Genomic DNA, 27,692 nt, shown 5'->3' with positions numbered 1-27,692 from the left:
AGAGAGAGAGGTGAGAGATGGTGCTGGCAGTAATGTGTGTGACACTTATACACGGCTGGGGAGAGTGAGAGGTGAGAGATGGTGCTGGCAGTAATGTGTGTGACACTTATACATGGCTGGGGAGAGTGAGAGGTGAAAGATGGAGCTGGCAGTAATGTGTTTGACACTTATACATGGCTGGGGAGAGTGAGAGGTGAGAGATGGAGCTGGCAGTAATGTGTGTGACACTTATACATGGCTGGGGAGAGTGAGAGGTGAGAGATGGAGCTGGCAGTAATGTGTGTGACACTTATACATGGTTGGGGAGAGTGATGGGTTAGAGGTGGTGCTGGCAGTAATGTTTGTGACACTTATACACGGCTGGGGAGAGTGAGGGGTGAGAGATGGTGCTGGGAGTAATGTGTGTGACACTTATACATGGCTGGGGAGAGTGAGAGGTGAGAGATGGAGCTGGCAGTAATGTGTGTGACACTTATACATGGCTGGGGAGAGTGAGAGGTGAGAGATGGAGCTGGCAGTAATGTGTGTGACACTTATACACGGCTGGGGAGAGTGAGAGGTGAGAGATGGTGCTGGCAGTAATGTGTGTGACACTTATACACGGCTGGGGAGAGTGAGAGGTGAGAGATGGTGCTGGCAGTAATGTGTGTGACACTTATACATGGCTGGGGAGAGTGAGAGGTGAGAGATGGTGCTGGCAGTAATGTGTGTGACACTTATACATGGCTACGGAGAGTGACGGGTGAGAGATGGAGCTGGCAATAATGTGTGTGACACTTATACATGGCTGGGGAGAGTGAGGGGTGAGAGATGGTGTTGGCAATAATGTGTGTGACACTTATACATGGCTGGGGAGAGTGAGAGGTGAGAGATGGAGCTGGCAGTAATGTGTTTGACACTTATACATGGCTGGGGAGAGTGAGAGGTGAGAGATGGTGCTGGCAGTAATGTGTGTGACACTTATACACGGCTGGGGAGAGTGAGAGGTGAGAGATGGAGCTGGCAGTAATGTGTGTGACACTTATACATGGCTGGGGAGAGTGAGAGGTGAGAGATGGTGCTGGCAGTAATGTGTGTGACACTTATACATGGCTGGGGAGAGTGAGAGGTGAGAGATGGAGCTGGCAGTAATGTGTTTGACACTTATACATGGCTGGGGAGAGTGAGAGGTGAGAGATGGTGCTGGCAGTAATGTGTGTGACACTTATACATGGCTGGGGAGAGTGAGAGGTGAGAGATGGAGCTGGCAGTAATGTGTGTGACACTTATACATGGCTGGGGAGAGTGAGAGGTGAGAGATGGAGCTGGCAGTAATGTGTGTGACACTTATACATGGCTGGGGAGAGTGAGAGGTGAGAGATGGAGCTTGCAGTAATGTGTGTGACACTTATACATGGTTGGGGAGAGTGAGGGGTTAGAGGTGGTGCTGGCAGTAATGTTTGTGACACTTATACACGGCTGGGGAGAGTGAGAGGTGAGAGATGGAGCTGGCAGTAATGTGTGTGACACTTATACACGGCTGGGGAGAGTGAGAGGTGAGAGATGGTGCTGGCAGTAATGTGTGTGACACTTATACATGGCTAGGGAGAGTGACGGGTGAGAGATGGAGCTGGCAATAATGTGTGTGACACTTATACATGGCTGGGGAGAGTGAGGGGTGAGAGATGGAGCTGGCAATAATGTGTGTGACACTTATACATGGCTGGGGAGAGTGAGGGGTGAGAGATGGTGCTGGCAATAATGTGTGTGATACTTATACATGGCTGGGGAGAGTGAGGGGTATTAGATGGTGTTGGGTGTAAAGTGAGTTACATATAACATCTCTGTATCCCCTTCACCAGATTCCTCAGTGATGAACAAACTGACAGAGATCGATACATCGGTGAAGAGGATTCTTTCTGAAGAAGTCACAGGTAAGAGACAGGGAATGGAGATGACATATACTTTAGTTTTCTGAGTGTGCAGGCGGCTCAGTGAAAGGTTTGCACATACACACACACATATTTATAGGTTCCCATTGACCTACTTATACTGTATTTAGTCTGTGTGATTGTGGAATCTCCTTAGCTGAGGGAGGTCCCTGATAGGGAATGTAAATAATTCTCATAGCAGTTATTAACTATTGGGTTTGTTTTGTTACTGTCCCTGAGCCCCTGAGATCTCCCGGCCTGAGAGTCTGGTGACCGAGACATGGGTAATACGAAGTGTTATAGTGGGATGTAGTGATTGCTGCTTCCTATGGAGATTGGGTGGGTGAGATAGAGCTGTGGGGGGCAGCGTGTTATATACATGGGGCTGTGGGGGGCAGCATGTTATATACATGGGGCTGTGGGGGGCAGAGTATTATATACATGGGGCTGTGGGGGCAGCTTGTTATATACATGGGGCTGTGGGGGGCAATGTGTTATATACATGGGGCTGTGTGGGGCAGCATGCTATATACATGAGGCTGTGGAGGGCAGTGTGTTATATACATGGGGCTGTGGGGGGCAGCTTGTTATATACATGGGGATGTGGGGGGCAGCATGTTATATACATGGGGCTGTAGGGGCAGTGTGTCATATGTACATGGGGCTGTGGGGGGCAGTGTGTTATATACATGGGGCTGTGGGGGACAGTGTGTTATATACATGGGGCTGTGGGGGGCAGTGTGTTATATACATGGGGCTGTGGGGGACAGTGTTTTATATACATGGGGCTCTAGGGGGCAGCGTGTTATATACATGGGGCTGTGGGGGGCAGTGTGTTATATACATGGGGCTGTGTGGGGTAGCATGTTATATACATAGGGCTGTGGGGGGGCAGCATGTTATATACATGGGACTGTGGGTGGCAGCGTGTTATATACATGGGGCTCTAGGGGGCAGCGTGTTATATACATGGGGCTGTGGGTGGCAGCGTGTTATATACATGGGGCTTTTGGGGGCAGCATATTATATACATGGGGCTGTGGGGGGCAGCGTATTATATACATGGGGATGTGGGGGGCAGCGTGTTATATACATGGGGATGTGGGGGGCAGTGTGTTATATACATGGGGTTGTGGGGGGCAGCATGTTACATACATGGGGCTGTGGGGGGCAGCGTGTTATATACATGGGGATGAGGGGAGCAGCGTGTCATATACATGGGGCTGAGTAACTGATATTCTCCATATCACAGGTGTATTGCAGAGCGATATACAGAGGATATTAAGTTCTATTGGAAGATTGAGAGAAGAGGTCCGTAAAGAGAATGGTGAGTAAATATTCTTCCATGCATCGGGGCACTTACCCACCAAGCCTATTTCCCAATACATGCTGCTCTATAAGTTACTAAACAAGTAACATTTTGCTGGAAAGGTCTATTCTATCTATGGGAAACCAGCACCGCTAGGGGTATAATTGTGTCAGATTGGTATGATGAAATAAGGACATGTATGAACAGCATAAAACGTGTGTGCAAAATACACACGGGTCTGATAATCGCTTTTAAGAGTATTTGCATTCTGGGCATGTTGCAGATTGAGTTCATGCGATGTGACTCAGCCCAGTACAACAGTGTCCATTGCTAATACTGAGGACTATGGTGATCATTGTGAGTACTGAAGACTGTGGTAACCATTGCTAATACTGGAGCCTGCAGGATCATTGCTAATACTGGTGACTGTGGTAACCATTGCTAATACTGGGGCCTGTGGTATCATTGCTAATACTGGGGACTGTTTCAACCATTGCTAATACTGGGGACTGCAGTATCCATTGTGAGTACTGAGGACTATGGTAACCATTGCTAATACTGGGGACTGTGGTAACCATTGCTAATACTGGGGCCTGTGGTATCATTGCTAATACTGGGGACTGTTTCAACCATTGCTAATACTGGGGACTGCAGTATCCATTGTGAGTACTGAGGACTATGGTAACCATTGCTAATACTGGGGACTATGGTAACTATTGCTAATACTGGAGCCTGCAGGATCATTGCTATTACTGGGGACTGTGGTAACCATTGCTAATACTGGGGCCTGCGGTAGCATTGCTAATACTGGGGACTGTGGTAACCATTGCTTATACTGGGGACTGCGGTATCCATTGTAAGTACAGAGGACTATGATAACCATTGTGAGTACTGGGGACTATAATAACCATTGTGAGTACTGGGGACTAGGGCTGGCAACAGAAATATTGGGGCCAGGTACTGTAGGTATATGGTGTGCGAATACATGGTTCTAGTTTCCATCACCAATATATTTTGCCAGGCCTGTGACAAATAGTGAGGACACTGAGGAAACAGACTTGAAGCTGAAATTGGGCGACTCAGTCAGTTGGCTCTGGCATTCATGCGGGTCAGTCCTCCTCTGCTGCTCATCTTCACACCACCATAAAAATGAGACACTGACAGACATCGCATCATAAGGTCACCTACAGTGCACCTCATTCATGGTATGCCATGAGTGGGGGAAGTTGGGCAACATGTAGTGTTAGTGCCACTCACAACATCTGTTAAATCAGGTGTCACAGCAGAAACCACAGTAAGCAATCTGGTCAGCAAGAATTGTGTGCAGGGTCACAACAGAGGCAGAACTCATTACCCCAAAAACAAATGATGGAAGGCAGCCCATTTTATCTCCCCATTGGTGTGACCATGAGTGGTTAGGGACTACCCAATATTGAGGGATACACTGAAAATGCAGTCCCTGTGCATTGCAAGTACTGTGGACTATGATATTTCTTAACAAAGTGGCTCACAGTGTTCCTAGTAATGGAAGCCTAATATGCCTGAACACAAAACAGTGCCACACAGTGCTCCTGGTAATGGCAGCCTAATGTGCCTGAACACAACACAGTGCCTCACAGTGCTCCTAGTAATGGAAGCCTAATGTGCCTGAACACAATACAGTGCCTCACAGTGCTCCTAGTAATGGAAGCCTAATGTGCCTGAACACAATACAGTGCCTCACAGTGCTCCTAGTAATGGAAGCCTAATGTGCCTGAACACAACACAGTGCATCACAGTGCTCCTGGTAATGGCAGCCTAATGTGCCTGAACACAACACAGTGCCTCACTGTGCTCCTAGTAATGACAGCCTAATGTGCCTGAACACAACACAATGCCTCCCAGTGCTCCTGGTAATGGCAGCCTAATGTGCCTGAACACAACACAGTGCCTCACAGTGCTCCTAGTAATGGCAGCCTAATGTGCCTGAACACAACACAGTGCCTCCCAGTGCTCCTGGAAATGGCAGCCTAATGTGCGTGAACACAACACAGTGCCTCACAGTGCTCCTGGTAATGGCAGCCTAATGTGCCTGAACACAACACAGTGCCTCCCAGTGCTCCTAGTAATGACAGCCTAATGTGCCTGAACACAACACAGTGCCTCCCAGTGCTCCTAGTAATGGCAGCCTAATGTGCTTGAACACAACAAAGTGCCTCACAGTGCTCCTGCTAATGGCAGCCTAATGTGCCTGGACACAACATAGTGGCTCACAGTGCTCCTGGTAATGGCAGTTTAATGTGCCTGAACACAAAACAGTGCCTCATAGTGCTCCTAGTAATGGCATCCTAATGTGCCTGAACACAAAACAGTGCCTTACAGTGTTCCTAGCAATGGCAGCTTAATGTTCCTGAACACAACACTGTGCCTCACAGTGCTCCTGGTAATGGCAGCCTACTGTGCCTGAACACAACATAGTGCACCACAATGCTCCTGGGAATGGCAGCCTAATGTGCTGGAACACATAATAGTGCATCACAGTGCTCCTGGTACTGGCAGCCTAATGTGCCTGAACACAACACAGTGCTTCACAGTGCTCCTAGTAATGGCAGCCTAATGTGCCTGAACACAACACAGTGGCTCACAGTGTTCCTAGTAATGGAAGCCTAATATGCCTGAACACAACACAGTGGCTCACAGTGTTCCAAGTAATGGAAACCTAATATGCCTGAACACAACACAGTGGCTCACAGTGCTCCTAGTAATGGCAGCCTAATGCGCCTGAACACAACACAGTGCCTCACAGTGCTCCTAGTAATGGAAGCCTAATGTGACTGAACACAACACAGTGCCTCTCAGTGCTCCTGGTAATGGCAGCCTAATGTACCTGAACACAACACAGTGCCTCACAGTGCTCCTGGTAAAGGCAGCCTTATGTGCCTGAACACAACACAGTGCCGCCCAGTGCTCCTAGTAATGGCAGCCTAATGTGCCTGGCCACAACACAGTGCCTCATAGTGCTCCTGGCATTGGCAGCCTAATGTACCTTAACACAACACAGTGCCTCACAGTACTCCTGGCAATGGCAGCCTAATGTGCATGAACACAACACAGTACCTCACTGTGCTCCTAGTAATGGAAGCCTAATATGCCTGAACACAACACAGTGGCTCACAGTGTTCCTAGTAATGGAAGCCTAATATGCCTGAACACAACACAGTGGCTCACAGTGTTCCTAGTAATGGAAGCCTAATATGCCTGAACACAACACAGTGGCTCACAGTGCTCCTGGTAATGGCAGCCTAATGTGCCTGAACACAACACAGAGCCTCACAGTGCTCCTTCTAATGGAAGCCTAATGTGCCTGAATACAACACAGTGCCTCCCAGTGCTCCTGGTAATGGCAGCCTAATGTGCCTGAACACAACACAGTGCTTCATAGTGCTCCTGGTAATGGCAGCCTAATGTACCTGAACACAACACAGTGCCTCACAGTGCTCCTGGTAATGGCAGCCTAATGTCCCTAAACACAACACAGTGCCTCACAGTGCTCCTGGTAATGGCAGCCTAATGTACCTGAACACAACACAGTGCCTCACAGTGCTCCTGGTAATGGCAGCCTAATGTCCCTAAACACAACACAGTGCCTCACAGTGCTCCTGGTAATGGCAGCCTAATGTGCCTGAACACAACACAGTGGCTCACAGTACTCCTAGTAATGGCAGCCTGAAGTGCCTGAACACAACTCAGTACCACACAGTGCTACTAGTAATGGTAGCCTAATGTGCCTGAACACAGCACAGTACCTCACAGTGCTCCTAGTAATGTATTAATAACTCTGTACATGCAGTAGTGCTTGAGTGAAATTTTTTGTTTCAACACAGTGCCTTCTTGTACCTACATACACAATGCAGTTATTTTTTGAATCTCTGAACACATAACACAGTGCCTCACAGTGCTCATATGGCACTTTTTTATATAGCATAGTACCACTTTAACATGGCTCTCCTAGGGGTATTTTTAGCTCCTGATAGTGAAGTGACAATGCATCAAAGTGCTACAGCCCACAGCCTTACACCCTCTTCCTCTGATCTCCTGTGTGAAATGTCACCCAATCACAAGAGAGGTACTTTTATATTCATTCTAAAAAAAAAATAATCTGATGCCAGGGAGATGATGTTTTGCCTCATTTTGGGATCTAAAGTTGTCAGGAACCCTGAGGTGGGGCTCAATTCGACTCATAATCCCTTTGTTCGGGTGTGTTGGTATTCTAGTAATCCAAAACTGCACATCTCTAGTCCTTACAGCCACAAAAGTTGGGACAATCATAGTGTGCCTTAAAATTAAAAGTAAAACCATAGTCACTGGCATCCAGGATGTGTTATTTGTACCAGGTTTGGGGACCAACTCATAGCTATATGTGTCCTAGAAGATGAAGGATTAAAGGTCAAATTCACTAAGGACGACAACTGTGTTGTGCAGACCTATAATGGGACTGTGATAGTAACAGCAACCCAGTGCCAGCAACCGTATGTCCTAGACATGGAGGAGTGTTATGTGATGGCAGCCTCTGATTCCACACAACCTATGGAGCTGTTACACAGGTGATTAGGTCAGCCAGGGTGTTATAATGTCCAGGATCTCCTTCATGAATAGACATGAGCAATTCAGAGAGACTGGCATGTGAGAGCTGTATAAAGGGTAAACAGCCCCGTTGCCCCTTTCCGAAGTCAGTGACCAGTGCTGAGGCTCCCCTAGCATTGGTGCATACAGATGTGTGTGGTCTAATGGAGGTGGAATTAATAGGTGAATACCAATACTTCTTTATATTCATTGATGACTTTATAAGAATAACACACAGTTACTTATAATGATTATATTAATAGTAATAAACAACATTTCACACTAGAAGAGTTTAGTAAAGGCTCAAACAGATCAGTAACTGAAGAACTTGAGATCTTACAATGGTGGGCAATATGAGAATAAAATTCTAGCCATCTTCTTAAAGAAATATGGCATTGAGCACCAGCTAACTATTGCACACATGCCATAACAAATTGAGAGAGCGCAGACTATGCTGAGTGACTCTGGCCTAGAAAAGCATTTTGGGCAGAAGCAGACATGCACCCACATTAGCTGCGAAAAGCAGAACACCACTACTGGTGTGGTATGGAAGGAAGCTAAGTGACAATCATCTCAGAGTCTTTGGGTGCAAAGCATATGTACAAATCCCTAAGGAGAAGAGTTTTAGGGGCCTATTCATGATGTTAATTATTGGGTTCCAATGCAAAATCAGCAGTCCATGCAAGTGGCTTCACTGCTCCTTTTTGGAGCAGTGAATCTTTTCACTGCCTCCGTTGTGACTCTGCACACAGTTCTTGCTGACCTACTGGTCATGCATGCACACAGTAGCCCCTACATCTGCCCGAAGGAACCAGACAGGGGCGGATGGATCCAGAAGGACAGGAACGGGTTTCAGGAGCATTCACCTTCTGAAGATGGCAAATGCTACCACAATCAAGCTCCAAAAATGTTATATTTTTGGAGCTTGATGAATTATGTCCCTATATTAGTATGTGGGGACAGTGGGCCATTCCGCAAAAGGGAGGTAAGTAGAAGATATCTGTGATATTTCCTGCTTTACCTTCTTGATGAATGGCCCAAAAACTTAATTTTTACAATTGCTGTTGAAAATGTTCACTTTCACCTGCTTTTGTAAAAAGTAAGTGATGATGAATAGGTCCCATAAACTGGAATCCAAGTCAGTTTATCATGTTACGATACTGCCAGAAAAGTAAAGGATACAGACTATGTGACATTACAAACAAAAAGCTTATAAAATCCAGGTATGTTGTGTTCCATGAAACAGTATCACTATAATGTAAAGATGGAACAAGAACCACAAAACAAGTTTATTATACTTGATATGCCGACAACTGGATGCCTTATTGAGTTAGAGACAACCAATTGGGATATCCAATTACAGTGCAGGAGCTCTCTAAAAGCAATAAAAAGAAAAGCCCCTTGGAGATATAATGAGGAGTTAGAAAATAAAATTTTCTTAGAACCGCAAAATAACCAAGAGGCAAAATCAAAGAACAACTGCAAGAAATGGAAATCAGCAATAGATAAAGACTGAACTATTATAAGTTACAGATCCTATCTTTATGCTAAATGTTATACACAATACTTGGGATTGACTAAGGTGAAATCTACTCTCCTGTTGCCAGGTACAGTACATTACATTTAGTCATTGCCATATCTTCCATGCATAATTTACTGCTGTACTAATTAGATTTTGATTCAGCTTTCATAAATTGAGAATTAGTTGAGTAAATTTATATAAAACCATATCAGAGTATGTTCCAAGAGGAAATAGCATTGTATGGTCTAAAACAGAGTGGTCATTGTTGGTACATTAAGCTAGATGTTGTACTATTAATAATGGACTTTATATGCTCAGAGACTGATCACTGTCTATACTACAAGATAATAGAGCAAAACATTTTTTATCATCATTAAAACATGGATAATCTGTTTGTAGCAGGTCAGGAGAAACACATAGCCAGTGTCAAGCATCTGTTAGAACGAAAAGTCAAGTTAAAAAACCGAGGGGTAAACATTATTAAGAAATGTGTCTGATCATGATATCATTCACTGGTGTGTTTGGCTATTTTTGTACAACTCGCAAATTTACTAAAGGCAAATTCAGGTGAGAAATATTGAAATATTGAAGCTCTCTGGAACAAATAAGTGAAAACGCAAAAAAAAATAAATGCACCATCGGCCAAACTCGCAGCAAATTTCCTTAGACAGGAATACAACACGGAATATACCAAGAATCATGATTATAATCAGGAGTGTAATTTTAGCAAACTCTGTCATAATTAGAAGTTTTACATAGATTACCTCCCGAGCAGCTTATTTAACAGAAACATACATAGATCAGTGTGATCCGTGTATGGTTCTGCCTCTAAATAATGGAAAAAGGGTTCATTTTAGAAAAAAAACAGCATGCAGTTCCCCCCCAAATGCATAACCAGCCCCAGATCCTGTGAGAGAGTCCTGGTTCTAAAAAAACAGGGGTCAAAATGTTTAGAGGTCCCCCATATTTTATTAACCAACACTGGACTCTGTGAGCTAGCTCTGGTTTTTATAATAATACGGTTTGATCTGGTTGCTGGTTTTAAAAATACAGCGAACACCATTCAATTTTTCCCCATTATTTTAAAAAACAGGAAAAGCTCAAGGAGCCTGGTGCCAGTTTGTAAATTACGGGGGACCCCTACACATTTTGTTTCCCATATTTTTAAACCCAGTACTTGCTCACAGAGCCTGTAGCAGGTTATGTTTATTTGGTGAAAACCCAAACCTTTTTTTCTTACATTTTACACTTTTAAAAAAAATGCAAGCAACCTGCTTGAACATGGGAAGGAAACAGGATCACATACAACATCAGAAAACACGATTCAGCAAAATATGATTCCTAGTAAATTTTGTTTGTGTCTGCTAACACAAGTCACCAGAGTTCCTTGCGATGCTGTGCGGGTTTAAGCTTGGGCAATCTCAGGCCAGACATGATTCTTAGTAAATTTACCCCTATGGCCTGCACTTCACCTATTCGGCTTAAATATCTTACAAAACTTGAATGCAGGAACTGTCACAATTGATCAGCAAATATAGATATAATGATAACGTATGGGTGTGACATTACATATCAATCTTAAAATAAGGAGCGTACACAGTCCCACAATTCATTTCCATATATATAGATGCAGTGTTTTTGGAAACTTCAAATCTTTATGAAAAATTCTCTCTTCTCCAAGACATTAACCCAAATATGGATGAAGGTGGTAGTATTACTTCATGAAAAGATACAATAAAAAAATGCACCAATAGGGCATTATGGTAAAATCTATAAGGATGCTAACAAGTCTGCACCACAAATTTCCAATGTTATGTTTGAATAATTATAATAATCACTTACTGCAGAGACCCAGAATCCTCTGTGCAGCCAAGACTGGAGACATTCTGCGATGAGCTGCTATTATCTGTCCAAGCGAATCCGAACATGGGCTGGGGCCAAGAAAGACTGTGAAGATAAGAAGTCTCATCTGGTCGTAATCACCAGTGCTGAGGAGCAGGTGAGCTAATAGGGAGCAGCCCAGAACAGGAAATCATTCAATATAATAGAAGAGACTGAAAGGTGTGTAAAAAAACTGTGAGAGTACAGAGATGGTGTATAAGTAACTGTGGGAGCACAGAGATGGTGTATAAGTAACTGTGGGAGCATAGAGTACAGAGATGGTGTATTAGTAACTGTGGGAGCATAGAGTACAGAGATGGTGTATAAGTAAATGTGGGAGCACAGAGTACAGAGATGGTGTATTAGTAACTGTGGGAGCATAGAGTACAGAGATGGTGTATTAGTAACTGTGGGAGCATAGAGTACAGAGATGATGTATAAGTAAATGTGGGAGCACAGAGTACAGAAATGGTGTATAAGTAACTGTGGGAGAACAGAGTACAGAGATGGTGTATAAGTAACTGTGGGAGCACAGAGTACAGAGATGGTGTATAAGTAACTGTGGGAGCACAGAGTACAGAGATGGTGTATAAGTAACTGTGGGAGCACAGAGTACAGAGATGGTGTATAAGTAACTGTGGGAGCACAGAGTACAGAGATGGTGTATAAGTAACTGTGGGAGCACAGATTACAGAGATGGTGTATAAGTAACTGTGGGAGAACAGAGTACAGAGATGGTGTATAAGTAACTGTGGGAGCAAAGAGTACAGAGATGGTGTATAAGTAACTGTGGGAGCACAGAGTACAGAGATGGTGTATAAGTAACTGTGGGAGCACAGAGTACAGAGATGATGTATAAGTAACTGTGGGAGAACAGAGTACAGAGATGGTGTATAAGTAACTGTGGGAGCAAAGAGTACTGAGATGGTGTATAAGTAACTGTGGGAGCACAGAGTACAGAGATGGTGTATAAGTTACAGTGGGAGCACAGAGTACAGAGATGGTGTTTAAGTAACTGTGGGAGCAAAGAGTACTGAGATGGTGTATAAGTAACTGTGGGAGTACAGAGATGGTGTATAAGTAACTGTGGGAGCACAGAGTACAGAGATGGTGTATAAGTAACTGTGGGAGCACAGACTACAGAGATGATGTATAAGTGACTGTGAGAGCACAGAGTACAGAGATGGTGTATTAGTAACTGTGGGAGCACAGAGTACAGATATGGTGTATAAGTAACTGTGGGAGCACAGAGTACAGAGATGGTGTATAAGTAACTGTGGGAGCACAGAGTACAGAGATGGTGTATAAGTAACTGTGGGAGCACAGAGTACAGAGATGGTGTATAAGTAACTGTGGGAGCACAGAGTACAGTGATGGTGTATAAGTAACTGTGGGAGCACAGAGTACTGAGATGGTGTATAAGTAACTGTGGGAGCACAGAGTACAGAGATGGTGTATAAGTAACTGTGGGAGCACAGAGTACAGAGATGTTGTATTAGTAACTGTGGGAGCACAGAGTACAGATATGGTGTATAAGTAACTGTGGGAGCATAGAGTACAGAGATGGTGTATAAGTAACTGTGGGAGCACAGAGTACAGAAACGGTGTATAAGTAACTGTGAGAGCACAGAGTACAGAGATGGTGTATAAGTAACTATGGGAGCACATATTACAGAGATGGTGTATAAGTAATTGTGGGAGTACAGAGATGGTGTATAAGTAACTGTGGGAGTACAGAGATGGTGTCTAAGTAACTGTGGGAGCACAGAGTATAGAGATGGTGTATAAGTAACTGTGGGAGCACAGAGTACAGAGATGGTGTATAAGTAACTGTGGGAGCACAGAGTATAGAGATGGTGTATAAGTAACTGTTGGAGCACAGAGTACAGAGATGGTGTGTAAGTAACTGTGGGAGCACAGAGTATAGAGATGGTGTATAAGTAACTGTGGGAGCACAGAGTACAGAGATGGTGTATAAGTAACTGTTGGAGCACAGAGTACAGAGATGGTGTATAAGTAACTATGGGAGCACAGAGTATAGAGATGGTGTTTAGGTAACTGTGGGAGCACAGAGATGGTGTATAAGTAACTGTAGGAGCACAGAGTACAGAGATGGTGTAAAAGTAACTGTGGGAGCACAGAGTACAGAGATGGTGTAAAAGTAACTGTGGGAGCACAGAGTACAGAGATGGTGTAAAAGTAACTGTGGGAGCACAGAGTACAGAGATGGTGTATAAGTAACTGTAGGAGCACAGAGTACAGAGATGGTGTAAAAGTAACTGTGGGAGCACAGAGTACAGAGATGGTGTATAAGTAACTGTAGGAGCACAGAGTACAGAGATGGTGTAAAAGTAACTGTAGGAGCACAGAGTACAGAGATGGTGTATAAGTAACTGTGGGAGCACAGAGTATAGAGATGGTGTATAAATAACTGTGGGAGTACAGAGTACAGAGATGATGTATAAGTAACTGTGGGAGTACAGAGCACAGAGATGGTGTATAAGTAACTGTGGGAGCAAAGAGTATAGAGATGGTGTATAAGTAACTATGGGAGCACAGAGTATAGAGATGGTGTATAAGTAACTATGGGAGCAAAGAGTATAGAGATGGTGTATAAGTAACTATGGGAGTACAGAGTACAGAGATGGTGTATAAGTAACTGTGGGAGCACAGAGTACAGAGATGGTGTATAAGTAACTGTGGGAGCACAGAGTACAGAGATGGTGTATAACTAATTGTGGGAGTACAGAGTACATAGATGGTGTATAGGTAACTGTGGGAGCACAGAGATGCTGTATAAGTAACTGTGGGAGCAAAGAGTATAGAGATGGTGTATAAGTAACTATGGGAGCACAGAGTATAGAGATGGTGTATAAGTAACTGTCGGAGCACAGAGTACAGAGATGGTGTATAAGTAACTATGGGAGCACAGAGTATAGAGATGGTGTATAAGTAACTGTGAGAGCACAGAGTACAGAGATGGTGTATAAGTAACTGTGAGAGCACAGAGTACAGAGATGGTGTATAAGTAACTGTCGGAGCACAGAGTACAGAGATGGTGTATAAGTAACTGTGGGAGCACAGAGTACAGAGATGATGTATAAGTAACTGTGTGAGCACAGAGTACAGAGATGGTGTTTAAGTAACTGTGAGAGCACAGAGTACAGAGATGGTGTATAAATAAAAGTAGGAGTACAGAGTACAGAGATGGTGTATAAGTAACTGTGGGAGCACAGAGTACAGAGATGGTGTATAAGTAACTGTCGGAGCACAGAGTACAGAGATGGTGTATAAGTAACTGTGGGAGCACAGAGTACAGAGATGATGTATAAGTAACTGTGAGAGCACAGAGTACAGAGATGGTGTATAAATAAAAGTAGGAGTACAGAGTACAGAGATGGTGTATAAGTAACTGTGAGAGCACAGAGTACAGAGATGGTGTATAAGTAACTGTGGGAGCAAAGAGTATAGAGATGGTGTATAAGTAACTATGGGAGCACAGAGTATAGAGATGGTGTATAAATAACTGTGGGAGCACAGAGTACAGAGATAGTGTATAAGTAACTGTGGGAGCACAGAGTACAGAGATGGTGTATAAGTAACTGTGGGAGCACAGAGTACAGAGATGGTGTATAACTAATTGTGGGAGTACAGAGTACATAGATGGTGTATAGGTAACTGTGAGAGCACAGAGATGCTGTATAAGTAACTGTGGGAGCAAAGAGTATAGAGATGGTGTATAAGTAACTATGGGAGCACAGAGTATAGAGATGGTGTATAAGTAAATGTAGGAGCACATAGTACAGAGATGGTGTATAAGTAACTGTGGGAGCAAAGAGTATAGAGATGGTGTATAAGTAACTATGGGAGCACAGAGTATAGAGATGGTGTATAAATAACTGTGGGAGCACAGAGTACAGAGATAGTGTATAAGTAACTGTGGGAGCACAGAGTACAGAGATGGTGTATAAGTAACTGTGGGAGCACAGAGTACAGAGATGGTGTATAACTAATTGTGGGAGTACAGAGTACATAGATGGTGTATAGGTAACTGTGAGAGCACAGAGATGCTGTATAAGTAACTGTGGGAGCAAAGAGTATAGAGATGGTGTATAAGTAACTATGGGAGCACAGAGTATAGAGATGGTGTATAAGTAACTGTCGGAGCACAGAGTACAGAGATGGTGTATAAGTAACTGTGAGAGCACAGAGTACAGAGATGGTGTATAAGTAACTGTGGGAGCACAGAGTACAGAGATGGTGTATAAGTAACTGTGGGAGCACAGAGTACAGAGATGGTGTATAAGTAACTGTGGGAGTACAGAGTACAGAGAGGGTGTATAAGTAACTGTGGGAGCAGAGAGTACAGAGAGGGTGTATAAGTAACTGTGGGAGCACAGAGTACAGAGATGGTGTATAAGTAACTGTGGGAGCACAGAGTACAGAGATGGTGTATAAGTAACTGTGGGAGCACAGAGTACAGAGATGGTGTATAAGTAACTGTGGGAGCACAGAGTACAGAGATGGTGTATAAGTAACTGTGGGAGCACAGAGTACAGAGATGGTGTATAAGTAACTGTGGGAGCACAGAGTACAGAGATGGTGTATAAGTAACTGTGGGAGCACAGAGTACAGAGATGGTGTATAAGTAAATGTGGGAGCACAGAGTACAGAGATGGTGTATAAGTAACTGGGAGTACAGAGTACAGAGATGGTGTATAAGTAACTGTGGGAGCACAGAGAACAGAGATGGTGTATAAGTAACTGTGGGATTACAGAGTATAGAGATGATGTATAAGTAAATGTGGGAGCACAGAGTACAGAGATGGTGTATAAGTAACTGGGAGTACAGAGTACAGAGATGGTGTATAAGTAACTGTGGGAGCACAGAGAACAGAGATGGTGTATAAGTAACTCTGGGAGAACAGAGTACAGAGATGGTGTATAAGTAACTGTGGGAGCACAGAGTACAGAGATGGTGTATAAGTAACTGTTGGAGCACAGAGTACAGAGATGGTGTATAAGTAACTGTGGGAGCACAGAGTACAGAGATGGTGTATAAGTAATTGTGGGAGTACAGAGATGGTGTATAAGTAACTGTGGGAGCACAGAGTACAGAGATGATGTATAAGTAACTGTGGGAGCACAGAGTGCAGAGATGGTGTATAAGTAACTTTGGGAGCACAGAGTACAGAGATGGTGTATAAGTAACTGTGGGAGCAAAGAGTACAGAGATGGTGTATAAGTAACTGTTGGAGCACAGAGTACAGAGATGGTGTATAAGTAACTGTGGGAGCACAGAGTACAGAGATGGTGTATAAGTAACTGTGGGAGTACAGAGATGGTGTATAAGTAACTGTGGGAGCACAGAGTACAGAGATGGTGTATAAGTAACTGTGGGAGTACAGAGATGGTGTATAAGTAACTGTGGGAGTACAGAGATGGTGTCTAAGTAACTTTGAGAGCACAGAGTACAGAGATGGTGTATAAGTAACTGTGGGAGCACAGAGTATAGAGATGGTGTATAAGTAACTGTGGGAGCACAGAGTACAGAGATGGTGTATAAGTAACTGTCGGAGCACAGATTACAGAGATGGTGTATAAGTAACTGTGAGAGCACAGAGTACAGAGATGGTGTATAAGTAACTGTCGGAGCACAGATTACAGAGATGGTGTATAAGTAACTGTGGGAGCACAGAGTATAGAGATGGTGTATAAGTAACTGTGGGAGCACAGAGTACAGAGATGGTGTATAAGTAACTGTAGGAGCACAGAGTACAGAGATGGTGTATAAGTAACTGTGGGAGCACAGAGTACAGAGATGGTGTATAAGTAACTGTGGGAGCAAAGAGTACAGAGATGGTGTATAAGTAACTGTTGGAGCACAGAGTACAGAGATGGTGTATAAGTAACTGTGGGAGCACAGAGTACAGAGATGGTGTATAAGTAACTGTGGGAGTACAGAGATGGTGTATAAGTAACTGTGGGAGTACAGAGATGGTGTATAAGTAACTGTGGGAGCACAGAGTATAGAGATGGTGTATAAGTAACTGTGGGAGCACAGAGTACAGAGATGGTGTATAAGTAACTGTCGGAGCACAGAGTACAGAGATGGTGTATAAGTAACTGTGGGAGCACAGAGTATAGAGATGGTGTATAAGTAACTCTGGGAGAACAGAGTACAGAGATGGTGTATAAGTAAATGTAGGAGCACATAGTACAGAGATGGTGTATAAGTAAATGTGGGAGCACAGAGTACAGAGATGGTGTATAAGTAACTGTGGGAGCACATAGTACAGAGATGGTGTATAAGTAACTGTGGGAGCACAGAGTACAGAGATGGTGTATAAGTAACTGTGGGAGCACAGAGTACAGAGATGGTGTATAAGTAACTGTGGGAGCACAGAGTACAGAGATGGTGTATAAGTAACTGTGGGAGCACAGAGTACAGAGATGGTGTATAAGTAACTGTGGGAGCACAGAGTACAGAGATGGTGTTTAAGTAACTGTGGGAGCACAGAGTACAGAGATGGTGTATAAGTAACTGTGGGAGTACAGAGTACAGAGATGGTGTATAAGTAACTGTGGGAGCAAAGAGTATAGAGATGGTGTATAAATAACTGTGGGAGTACAGAGTACAGAGATGGTGTATAAGTAACTGTGGGAGCACAGAGTACAGAGATGGTGTATAAATAACTGTGGGAGTACAGAGTACAGAGATGGTGTATAAGTAACTGTGGGAGCACAGAGTACAGAGATGGTGTATAAGTAACTGTGGGAGCACAGAGTACAGAGATGGTGTATAAGTAACTGTGGGAGCACAGAGTACAGAGATGGTGTATAACTAATTGTGGGAGTACAGAGTACATAGATGGTGTATAGGTAACTGTGGGAGCACAGAGATGCTGTATAAGTAACTGTGGGAGCAAAGAGTATAGAGATGGTGTATAAGTAACTATGGGAGCACAGAGTATAGAGATGGTGTATAAGTAACTGTCGGAGCACAGAGTACAGAGATGGTGTATAAGTAACTGTGAGAGCACAGAGTACAGAGATGGTGTATATGTAACTGTGGGAGCACAGAGTACAGAGATGGTGTATAAGTAACTGTGGGAGCAGAGAGTACAGAGATGGTGTATAAGTAACTGTGGGAGCACAGAGTACAGAGATGGTGTATAAGTAACTGTGGGAGCAGAGAGTACAGAGATGGTGTATAAGTAACTGTGGGAGCACAGAGTACAGAGATGGTGTATAAGTAACTGTGGGAGCACAGAGAACAGAGATGGTGTATAAGTAACTGTGGGAGCACAGAGTATAGAGATGGTGTATAAGTAAATGTAGGAGCACATAGTACAGAGATGGTGTATAAGTAAATGTGGGAGCACATAGTACAGAGATGGTGTATAAGTAACTGTGGGAGCACAGAGTACAGAGATGGTGTATAAGTAACTGTGGGAGCACAGAGTACAGAGATGGTGTATAAGTAACTGTGGGAGCACATAGTACAGAGATGGTGTATAAGTAACTGTGGGAGCACAGAGTACAGAGATGGTGTATAAGTAACTGTGGGAGCATAGAGTACAGAGATGGTGTATAAGTAACTGTGGGAGCACAGAGTACAGAGATGGTGTATAAGTAACTGTGGGAGCACAGAGTACAGAGATGGTGTATAAGTAACTGTGGGAGCATAGAGTACAGAGATGGTGTATAAGTAACTGTGGGAGCACAGAGTACAGAGATGGTGTATAAGTAAATGTGGGAGCACATAGTACAGAGATGGTGTATAAGTAACTGTGGGAGCACAGAGTACAGAGATGGTGTATAAGTAACTGTGGGAGCACAGAGTACAGAGATGGTGTATAAGTAACTGTGGGAGCACAGAGTACAGAGATGGTGTATAAGTAACTGTGGGAGCACATAGTACAGAGATGGTGTATAAGTAACTGTGGGAGCAAAGAGTATAGAGATGGTGTATAAGTAACTGTCGGAGCACAGAGTACAGAGATGGTGTATAAGTAACTGTGAGAGCACAGAGTACAGAGATGGTGTATAAGTAACTGTGGGAGCACAGAGTACAGAGATTGTGTATAAGTAACTGTGGGAGCACAGAGTACAGAGATGGTGTATAAGTAACTGTTAGAGCACAGAGTACAGAGATGGTGTATAAGTAATTGTGGGAGTACAGAGATGGTGTATAAGTAACTGTGGGAGCACAGAGTACAGAGATGGTGTATAAGTAACTTTGGGAGCACAGAGTACAGAGATGGTGTATAAGTAACTGTTGGAGCACAGAGTACAGAGATGGTGTATAAGTAACTGTGGGAGCAAAGAGTACAGAGATGGTGTATAAGTAACTGTTGGAGCACAGAGTACAGAGATGGTGTATAAGTAATTGTGGGAGCACAGAGTACAGAGATGGTGTATAAGTAACTGTTGGAGCACAGAGTACAGAGATGGTGTATAAGTAACTGTTGGAGCACAGAGTACAGAGATGGTGTATAAGTAATTGTGGGAGCACAGAGTACAGAGATGGTGTATAAGTAACTGTGGGAGTACAGAGATGGTGTATAAGTAACTGTGGGAGCACAGAGTACAGAGATGGTGTATAAGTAACTGTGGGAGCACAGAGTACAGAGATGGTGTATAAGTAACTGTGGGAGCACAGAGTACAGAGATGGTGTATAAGTAACTGTGGGAGCACAGAGTACAGAGATGGTGTATAAGTAACTGTGGGAGCACAGAGTACAGAGATGGTGTATAAGTAACTGTGGGAGCACATAGTACAGAGATGGTGTATAAGTAACTGTGGGAGCACATAGTACAGAGATGGTGTATAAGTAACTGTGGGAGCACAGAGTACAGAGATGGTGTATAAGTAACTGTGGGAGCACAGAGTACAGAGATGGTGTATAAGTAACTGTGGGAGCACAGAGTACAGAGATGGTGTATAAGTAACTGTGGGAGCAAAGAGTACAGAGATGGTGTATAAGTAACTGTTGGAGCACAGAGTACAGAGATGGTGTATAAGTAACTGTGGGAGCACAGAGTACAGAGATGGTGTGTAAGTAACTGTGGGAGCACAGAGTACAGAGATGATGTATAAGTAACTGTGGGAGCACATAGTACAGAGATGGTGTATAAGTAACTGTGGGAGCACATAGTACAGAGATGGTGTATAAGTAACTGTGGGAGCACAGAGTACAGAGATGGTGTATAAGTAACTGTGGGAGCAAAGAGTACAGAGATGGTGTATAAGTAACTGTTGGAGCACAGAGTACAGAGATGGTGTATAAGTAACTGTTGGAGCACAGAGTACAGAGATGGTGTATAAGTAATTGTGGGAGCACAGAGTACAGAGATGGTGTATAAGTAACTGTGGGAGTACAGAGATGGTGTATAAGTAACTGTGGGAGCACAGAGTACAGAGATGGTGTATAAGTAACTGTGGGAGCACAGAGTACAGAGATGGTGTGTAAGTAACTGTGGGAGCACAGAGTACAGAGATGGTGTATAAGTAACTGTGGGAGCAAAGAGTACAGAGATGGTGTATAAGTAACTGTTGGAGCACAGAGTACAGAGATGGTGTATAAGTAACTGTGGGAGCACAGAGTACAGAGATGGTGTATAAGTATCTGTGGGAGCACAGAGTACAGAGATGGTGTATAAGTAACTGTGGGAGCACAGAGTACAGAGATGGTGTATAAGTAACTGTCAGAGCGCAGAGTACAGAGATGGTGTATAAGTAACTGTGGGAGCACAGAGTATAGAGATGGTGTATAAGTAACTGTGGGAGCACAGAGTACAGAGATGGTGTATAAGTAACTGTCAGAGCGCAGAGTACAGAGATGGTGTATAAGTAACTGTGGGAGAACAGAGTACAGAGATGGTGCATAAGTAACTGTGGGAGCACAGAGTACAGAGATGGTGTATAAGTAACTGTGGGAGCACAGAGTACAGAGATGGTGTATAAGTAACTGTGGGAGAACAGAGTACAGAGATGGTGTATAAGTAACTGTGGGAGAACAGAGTACAGAGATGGTGTATAAGTAACTGTGGGAGCACAGAGTACAGAGATGGTGTATAAGTAACTGTGGGAGAACAGAGTACAGAGATGGTGTATAAGTAACTGTGGGAGCACAGAGTACAGAGATGGTGTATAAGTAACTGTGGGAGCACAGAGTACAGAGATGGTGTATAAGTAACTGTGGGAGCAAAGAGTACTGAGATGGTGTATAAGTAACTGTGGGAGCACAGAGTACAGAGATGGTGTATAAGTAACTGTGGGAGCAAAGAGTACTGAGATGGTGTATAAGTAACTGTGGGAGCACAGAGTACAGAGATGGTGTATAAGTTACAGTGGGAGCACAGAGTACAGAGATGGTGTATAAGTAACTGTGGGAGCAAAGAGTACTGAGATGGTGTATAAGTAACTGTGGGAGTACAGAGATGGTGTATAAGTAACTGTGGGAGCACAGAGTACAGAGATGGTGTATAAGTAACTGTGGGAGCACAGACTACAGAGATGATGTATAAGTGACTGTGAGAGCACAGAGTACAGAGATGGTGTATTAGTAACTGTGGGAGCACAGAGTACAGATATGGTGTATAAGTAACTGTGGGAGCACAGAGTACAGAGATGGTGTATAAGTAACTGTGGGAGCACAGAGTACAGAGATGGTGTATAAGTAACTGTGGGAGCACAGAGTACAGAGATGGTGTATAAGTAACTGTGGGAGCACAGAGTACAGTGATGGTGTATAAGTAACTGTGGGAGCACAGAGTACTGAGATGGTGTATAAGTAACTGTGGGAGCACAGAGTACAGAGATGGTGTATAAGTAACTGTGGGAGCACAGAGTACAGAGATGTTGTATTAGTAACTGTGGGAGCACAGAGTACAGATATGGTGTATAAGTAACTGTGGGAGCATAGAGTACAGAGATGGTGTATAAGTAACTGTGGGAGCACAGAGTACAGAAACGGTGTATAAGTAACTGTGAGAGCACAGAGTACAGAGATGGTGTATAAGTAACTATGGGAGCACATATTACAGAGATGGTGTATAAGTAATTGTGGGAGTACAGAGATGGTGTATAACTAATTGTGGGAGTACAGAGTACATAGATGGTGTATAAGTAACTGTGGGAGCACAGAGTATAGAGATGGTGTACAGGTAACTGTGGGAGCACAGAGATGGTGTATAAGTAACTGTGGCAGCACAGAGTACAGAGATGGTGTATAAGTAACAGTGGGAGCACAGAGTACAGAGATGGTGTATAAGTATCTGTGGGAGCACAGAGTACAGAGATGGTGTATAAGTAACTGTGGGAGCACAGAGTACAGAGATGGTGTATAAGTAACTCTGGGAGCACAGAGTACAGAGATGGTGTATAAGTAACTGTGGGAGCACAGAGTACAGAGATGGTTTATAAGTAACTGTTGGAGCACAGAGTACAGAGATGGTGTATAAGTAACTGTGGGAGCACAGAGTACAGAGATGGTGTATAAGTAACTGTGGGAGTACAGAGATGGTGTCTAAGTAACTGTGGGAGCACAGAGTATAGAGATGGTGTATAAGTAACTGTGGGAGCACAGAGTACAGAGATGGTGTATAAGTAACTGTGGGAGCACAGAGTATAGAGATGGTGTATAAGTAACTGTTGGAGCACAGAGTACAGAGATGGTGTGTAAGTAACTGTGGGAGCACAGAGTATAGAGATGGTGTATAAGTAACTGTGGGAGCACAGAGTACAGAGATGGTGTATAAGTAACTGTTGGAGCACAGAGTACAGAGATGGTGTATAAGTAACTATGGGAGCACAGAGTATAGAGATGGTGTTTAGGTAACTGTGGGAGCACAGAGATGGTGTATAAGTAACTGTAGGAGCACAGAGTACAGAGATGGTGTAAAAGTAACTGTGGGAGCACAGAGTACAGAGATGGTGTAAAAGTAACTGTGGGAGCACAGAGTACAGAGATGGTGTAAAAGTAACTGTGGGAGCACAGAGTACAGAGATGGTGTATAAGTAACTGTAGGAGCACAGAGTACAGAGATGGTGTAAAAGTAACTGTAGGAGCACAGAGTACAGAGATGGTGTAAAAGTAACTGTGGGAGCACAGAGTACAGAGATGGTGTATAAGTAACTGAAAGAGCGCAGAGTACAGAGATGGTGTATAAGTAACTATGGGAGCACAGAGTATAGAGATGGTGTATAAATAACTATAGGAGCAAAGAGTATAGAGATGGTGTATAAGTAACTGTGGGAGCAAAGAGTATAGAGATGGTGTATAAGTAACTGTGGGAGCACAGAGTATAGAGATGGTGTATAAATAACTGTGGGAGTACAGAGTACAGAGATGATGTATAAGTAACTGTGGGAGTACAGAGCACAGAGATGGTGTATAAGTAACTGTGGGAGCAAAGAGTATAGAGATGGTGTATAAGTAACTATGGGAGCACAGAGTATAGAGATGGTGTATAAATAACTGTGGGAGTACAGAGTACAGAGATGGTGTATAAGTAACTGTGGGAGCACAGAGTACAGAGATGGTGTATAAGTAACTGTGGGAGTACAGAGTACAGAGATGGTGTATAAGTAACTGTGGGAGCACAGAGTACAGAGATGGTGTATAAGTAACTGTGGGAGCACAGAGTACAGAGATGGTGTATAAGTACCTGTGGGAGTACAGAGTACAGAGAGGGTGTATAAGTAACTGTGGGAGCAGAGAGTACAGAGAGGGTGTATAAGTAACTGTGGGAGCACAGAGTACAGAGATGGTGTATAAGTAACTGTGGGAGCACAGAGTACAGAGATGGTGTATAAGTAACTGTGGGAGCACAGAGTACAGAGATGGTGTATAAGTAACTGTGGGAGCACAGAGTACAGAGATGGTGTATAAGTAACTGTGGGAGCACAGAGTACAGAGATGGTGTATAAGTAACTGTGGGAGCACAGAGTACAGAGATGGTGTATAAGTAACTGTGGGAGCACAGAGTACAGAGATGGTGTATAAGTAAATGTGGGAGCACAGAGTACAGAGATGGTGTATAAGTAACTGGGAGTACAGAGTACAGAGATGGTGTATAAGTAACTGTGGGAGCACATAGTACAGAGATGGTGTATAAGTAACTGTGGGAGCACAGAGTACAGAGATGGTGTATAAGTAACTGTGGGAGCACAGAGAACAGAGATGGTGTATAAGTAACTGTGGGAGCACAGAGTATAGAGATGGTGTATAAGTAACTCTGGGAGAACAGAGTACAGAGATGGTGTATAAGTAAAAGTAGGAGTACAGAGTACAGAGATGGTGTATAAGTAACTGTGGGAGCACAGAGTACAGAGATGGTGTATAAGTAAATGTAGGAGCACATAGTACAGAGATGGTGTATAAGTAAATGTGGGAGCACAGAGTACAGAGATGGTGTATAAGTAACTGTGGGAGCACATAGTACAGAGATGGTGTATAAGTAACTGTGGGAGCACAGAGTACAGAGATGGTGTATAAGTAACTGTGGGAGCACATAGTACAGAGATGGTGTTTAAGTAACTGTGGGAGCACAGAGTACAGAGATGGTGTATAAGTAACTGTGGGAGCACAGAGTACAGAGATGGTGTATAAGTAACTGTGGGAGCACAGAGTACAGAGATGGTGTATAAGTAACTGTGGGAGCACAGAGTACAGAGATGGTGTATAAGTAACTGTGGGAGCACATAGTACAGAGATGGTGTATAAGTAACTGTGGGAGCACAGAGTACAGAGATGGTGTATAAGTAACTGTGGGAGCACATAGTACAGAGATGGTGTATAAGTAACTGTGGGAGCACATAGTACAGAGATGGTGTATAAGTAACTGTGGGAGCACAGAGTACAGAGATTGTGTATAAGTAACTGTGGGAGCACAGAGTACAGAGATGGTGTATAAGTAACTGTTAGAGCACAGAGTACAGAGATGGTGTATAAGTAATTGTGGGAGTACAGAGATGGTGTATAAGTAACTGTGGGAGCACAGAGTACAGAGATGGTGTATAAGTAACTTTGGGAGCACAGAGTACAGAGATGGTGTATAAGTAACTGTGGGAGCAAAGAGTACATAGATGGTGTATAAGTAACTGTTGGAGCACAGAGTACAGAGATGGTGTATAAGTAATTGTGGGAGCACAGAGTACAGAGATGGTGTATAAGTAACTGTGGGAGCACAGAGTACAGAGATGGTGTATAAGTAACTTTGAGAGCACAGAGTACAGAGATGGTGTATAAGTAACTGTGGGAGCACAGAGTATAGAGATGGTGTATAAGTAACTGTGGGAGCACAGAGTACAGAGATGGTGTATAAGTAACTGTGGGAGCACAGAGTACAGAGATGGTGTGTAAGTAACTGTGGGAGCACAGAGTACAGAGATGGTGTATAAGTAACTGTGGGAGCACAGAGTACAGAGATGGTGTATAAGTAACTGTGGGAGCAAAGAGTACAGAGATGGTGTATAAGTAACTGTGGGAGCACAGAGTACAGAGATGGTGTATAAGTAACTGTGGGAGCACAGAGTACAGAGATGGTGTATAAGTAACTGTGGGAGTACAGAGATGGTGTATAAGTAACTGTGGGAGTACAGAGATGGTGTATAAGTAACTTTGAGAGCACAGAGTACAGAGATGGTGTATAAGTAACTGTGGGAGCACAGAGTATAGAGATGGTGTATAAGTAACTGTGGGAGCACAGAGTACAGAGATGGTGTATAAGTAACTGTAAGAGCGCAGAGTACAGAGATGGTGTATAAGTAACTGTGGGAGCACAGAGTACAGAGATGGTGTATAAGTAACTGTGGGAGCAAAGAGTACAGAGATGGTGTATAAGTAACTGTTGGAGCACAGAGTACAGAGATGGTGTATAAGTAACTGTGGGAGCACAGAGTACAGAGATGGTGTATAAGTAACTGTGGGAGTACAGAGATGGTGTATAAGTAACTGTGGGAGTACAGAGATGGTGTATAAGTAACTTTGAGAGCACAGAGTACAGAGATGGTGTATAAGTAACTGTGGGAGCACAGAGTATAGAGATGGTGTATAAGTAACTGTGGGAGCACAGAGTACAGAGATGGTGTATAAGTAACTGTGGGAGCACAGAGTACAGAGATGGTGTGTAAGTATCTGTGGGAGCAAAGAGTACAGAGATGGTGTATAAGTAACTGTGGGAGCACAGAGTACAGAGATGGTGTATAAGTAACTGTGGGAGCACAGAGTACAGAGATGGTGTATAAGTAACTGTGGGAGCACAGAGATGGTGTATAATTAACTGTGGGAGCACAGAGTACAGAGATGGTGTATAAGTAACTGTGAGAGCACAGAGTACAGAGATGGTGTATAAGTAACATTGGGAGCACAGAGTACAGAGATGGTGTATAAGTAACTGTGGGAGCACTGAGTAAAGAGATGGAGTATAAGTAAAAGTGGGAATACAGAGTAAAGAGATGGTGTATAAGTAACTGTGAGAGCACAGAGTACAGAGATGGTGTATAAGTAACTGTGGGAGCACAGAGTACAGAGATGGAGTATAAGTAAAAGTGGGAATACAGAGTAAAGAGATGGTGTATAAGTAATTGTGGGAGCACAGAGTACAGAGATGGTGTATAAGTAACTGTGGGAGCACAGAGTACAGAGATGGTGTATTAGTAACTGTGGGAGCACAGAGTACAGAGATGATGTATAAGTAACTGTGGGAGCACAGAGTACAGAGATGGTGTATAAGTAACTGTGGGAGCACAGAGTACAGAGATGATGTATAAGTAACTGTGGGAGCACAGAGTACAGAGATGGTGTATAAGTAACTGTGGGAATACAGAGTACAGAGATGGTGTATAAGTAAAAGTGGGAATACAGAGTACAGAGATGTGTATAAGTAACTGTGAGAGCACAGAGTACAGAGATGGTGTATAAGTAACTGTGGGAGCACAGAGTACAGAGATGGTGTATAAGTAACTGTGGGAGCACAGAGTACAGAGATGGTGTATAAGTAACTGTGGGAGCACAGAGTACAGAGATGGTGTATAAGTAACTGTGAGAGCACAGAGTATAGAGATGGTGTATAAGTAACTGTGGGAGCACAGAGTACAGAGATGGTGTATAAGTAACTGTGGGAGCACAGAGTACAGAGATGGTGTATAAGTAACTGTGGGAGCACAGAGTACAGAGATGGTGTATAAGTAACTGTGGGAGCACAGAGTACAGAGATGGTGTATAAGTAACTGTAGGAGCACAGAGTACAGAGATGGTGTAAAAGTAACTGTAGGAGCACAGAGTACAGAGATGGTGTATAAGTAACTGTAAGAGCGCAGAGTACAGAGATGGTGTATAAGTAACTGTGGGAGCACAGAGTGCAGAGATGGTGTATAAGTAACTGTGGGAGCACAGAGTGCAGAGATGGTGTATAAGTAACTGTGGGAGCACAGAGTACAGATATGGTGTAAAAGTAA

General features: G+C 43.6%; 1 protein-coding gene across 1 annotated transcript in view; it reads left to right on the top strand.

The window, feature by feature from the left end:
* LOC148515062 (asialoglycoprotein receptor 1-like) overlaps window positions 1-27,692 on the top strand; it is a 98,985-nt gene that overhangs the window by 29,390 nt on the left and 41,903 nt on the right. Inside the window, exons 7-9 of the mRNA XM_088480528.1 lie at window positions 1,842-1,913; window positions 3,163-3,237; window positions 11,191-11,342. Coding sequence (XP_088336654.1) covers window positions 1,842-1,913; window positions 3,163-3,237; window positions 11,191-11,342 — 299 coding nt within the window. The remainder of the gene's footprint in view (window positions 1-1,841; window positions 1,914-3,162; window positions 3,238-11,190; window positions 11,343-27,692) is intronic.

This window comes from Taudactylus pleione, unplaced genomic scaffold, assembly GCF_031769625.1.
Source record: "Taudactylus pleione unplaced genomic scaffold, aTauple2 ptg000255l, whole genome shotgun sequence".
Taxonomy (NCBI): Eukaryota; Metazoa; Chordata; class Amphibia; order Anura; family Myobatrachidae; genus Taudactylus; species Taudactylus pleione.
This window is presented reverse-complemented; position numbering and strand designations above follow the sequence as displayed.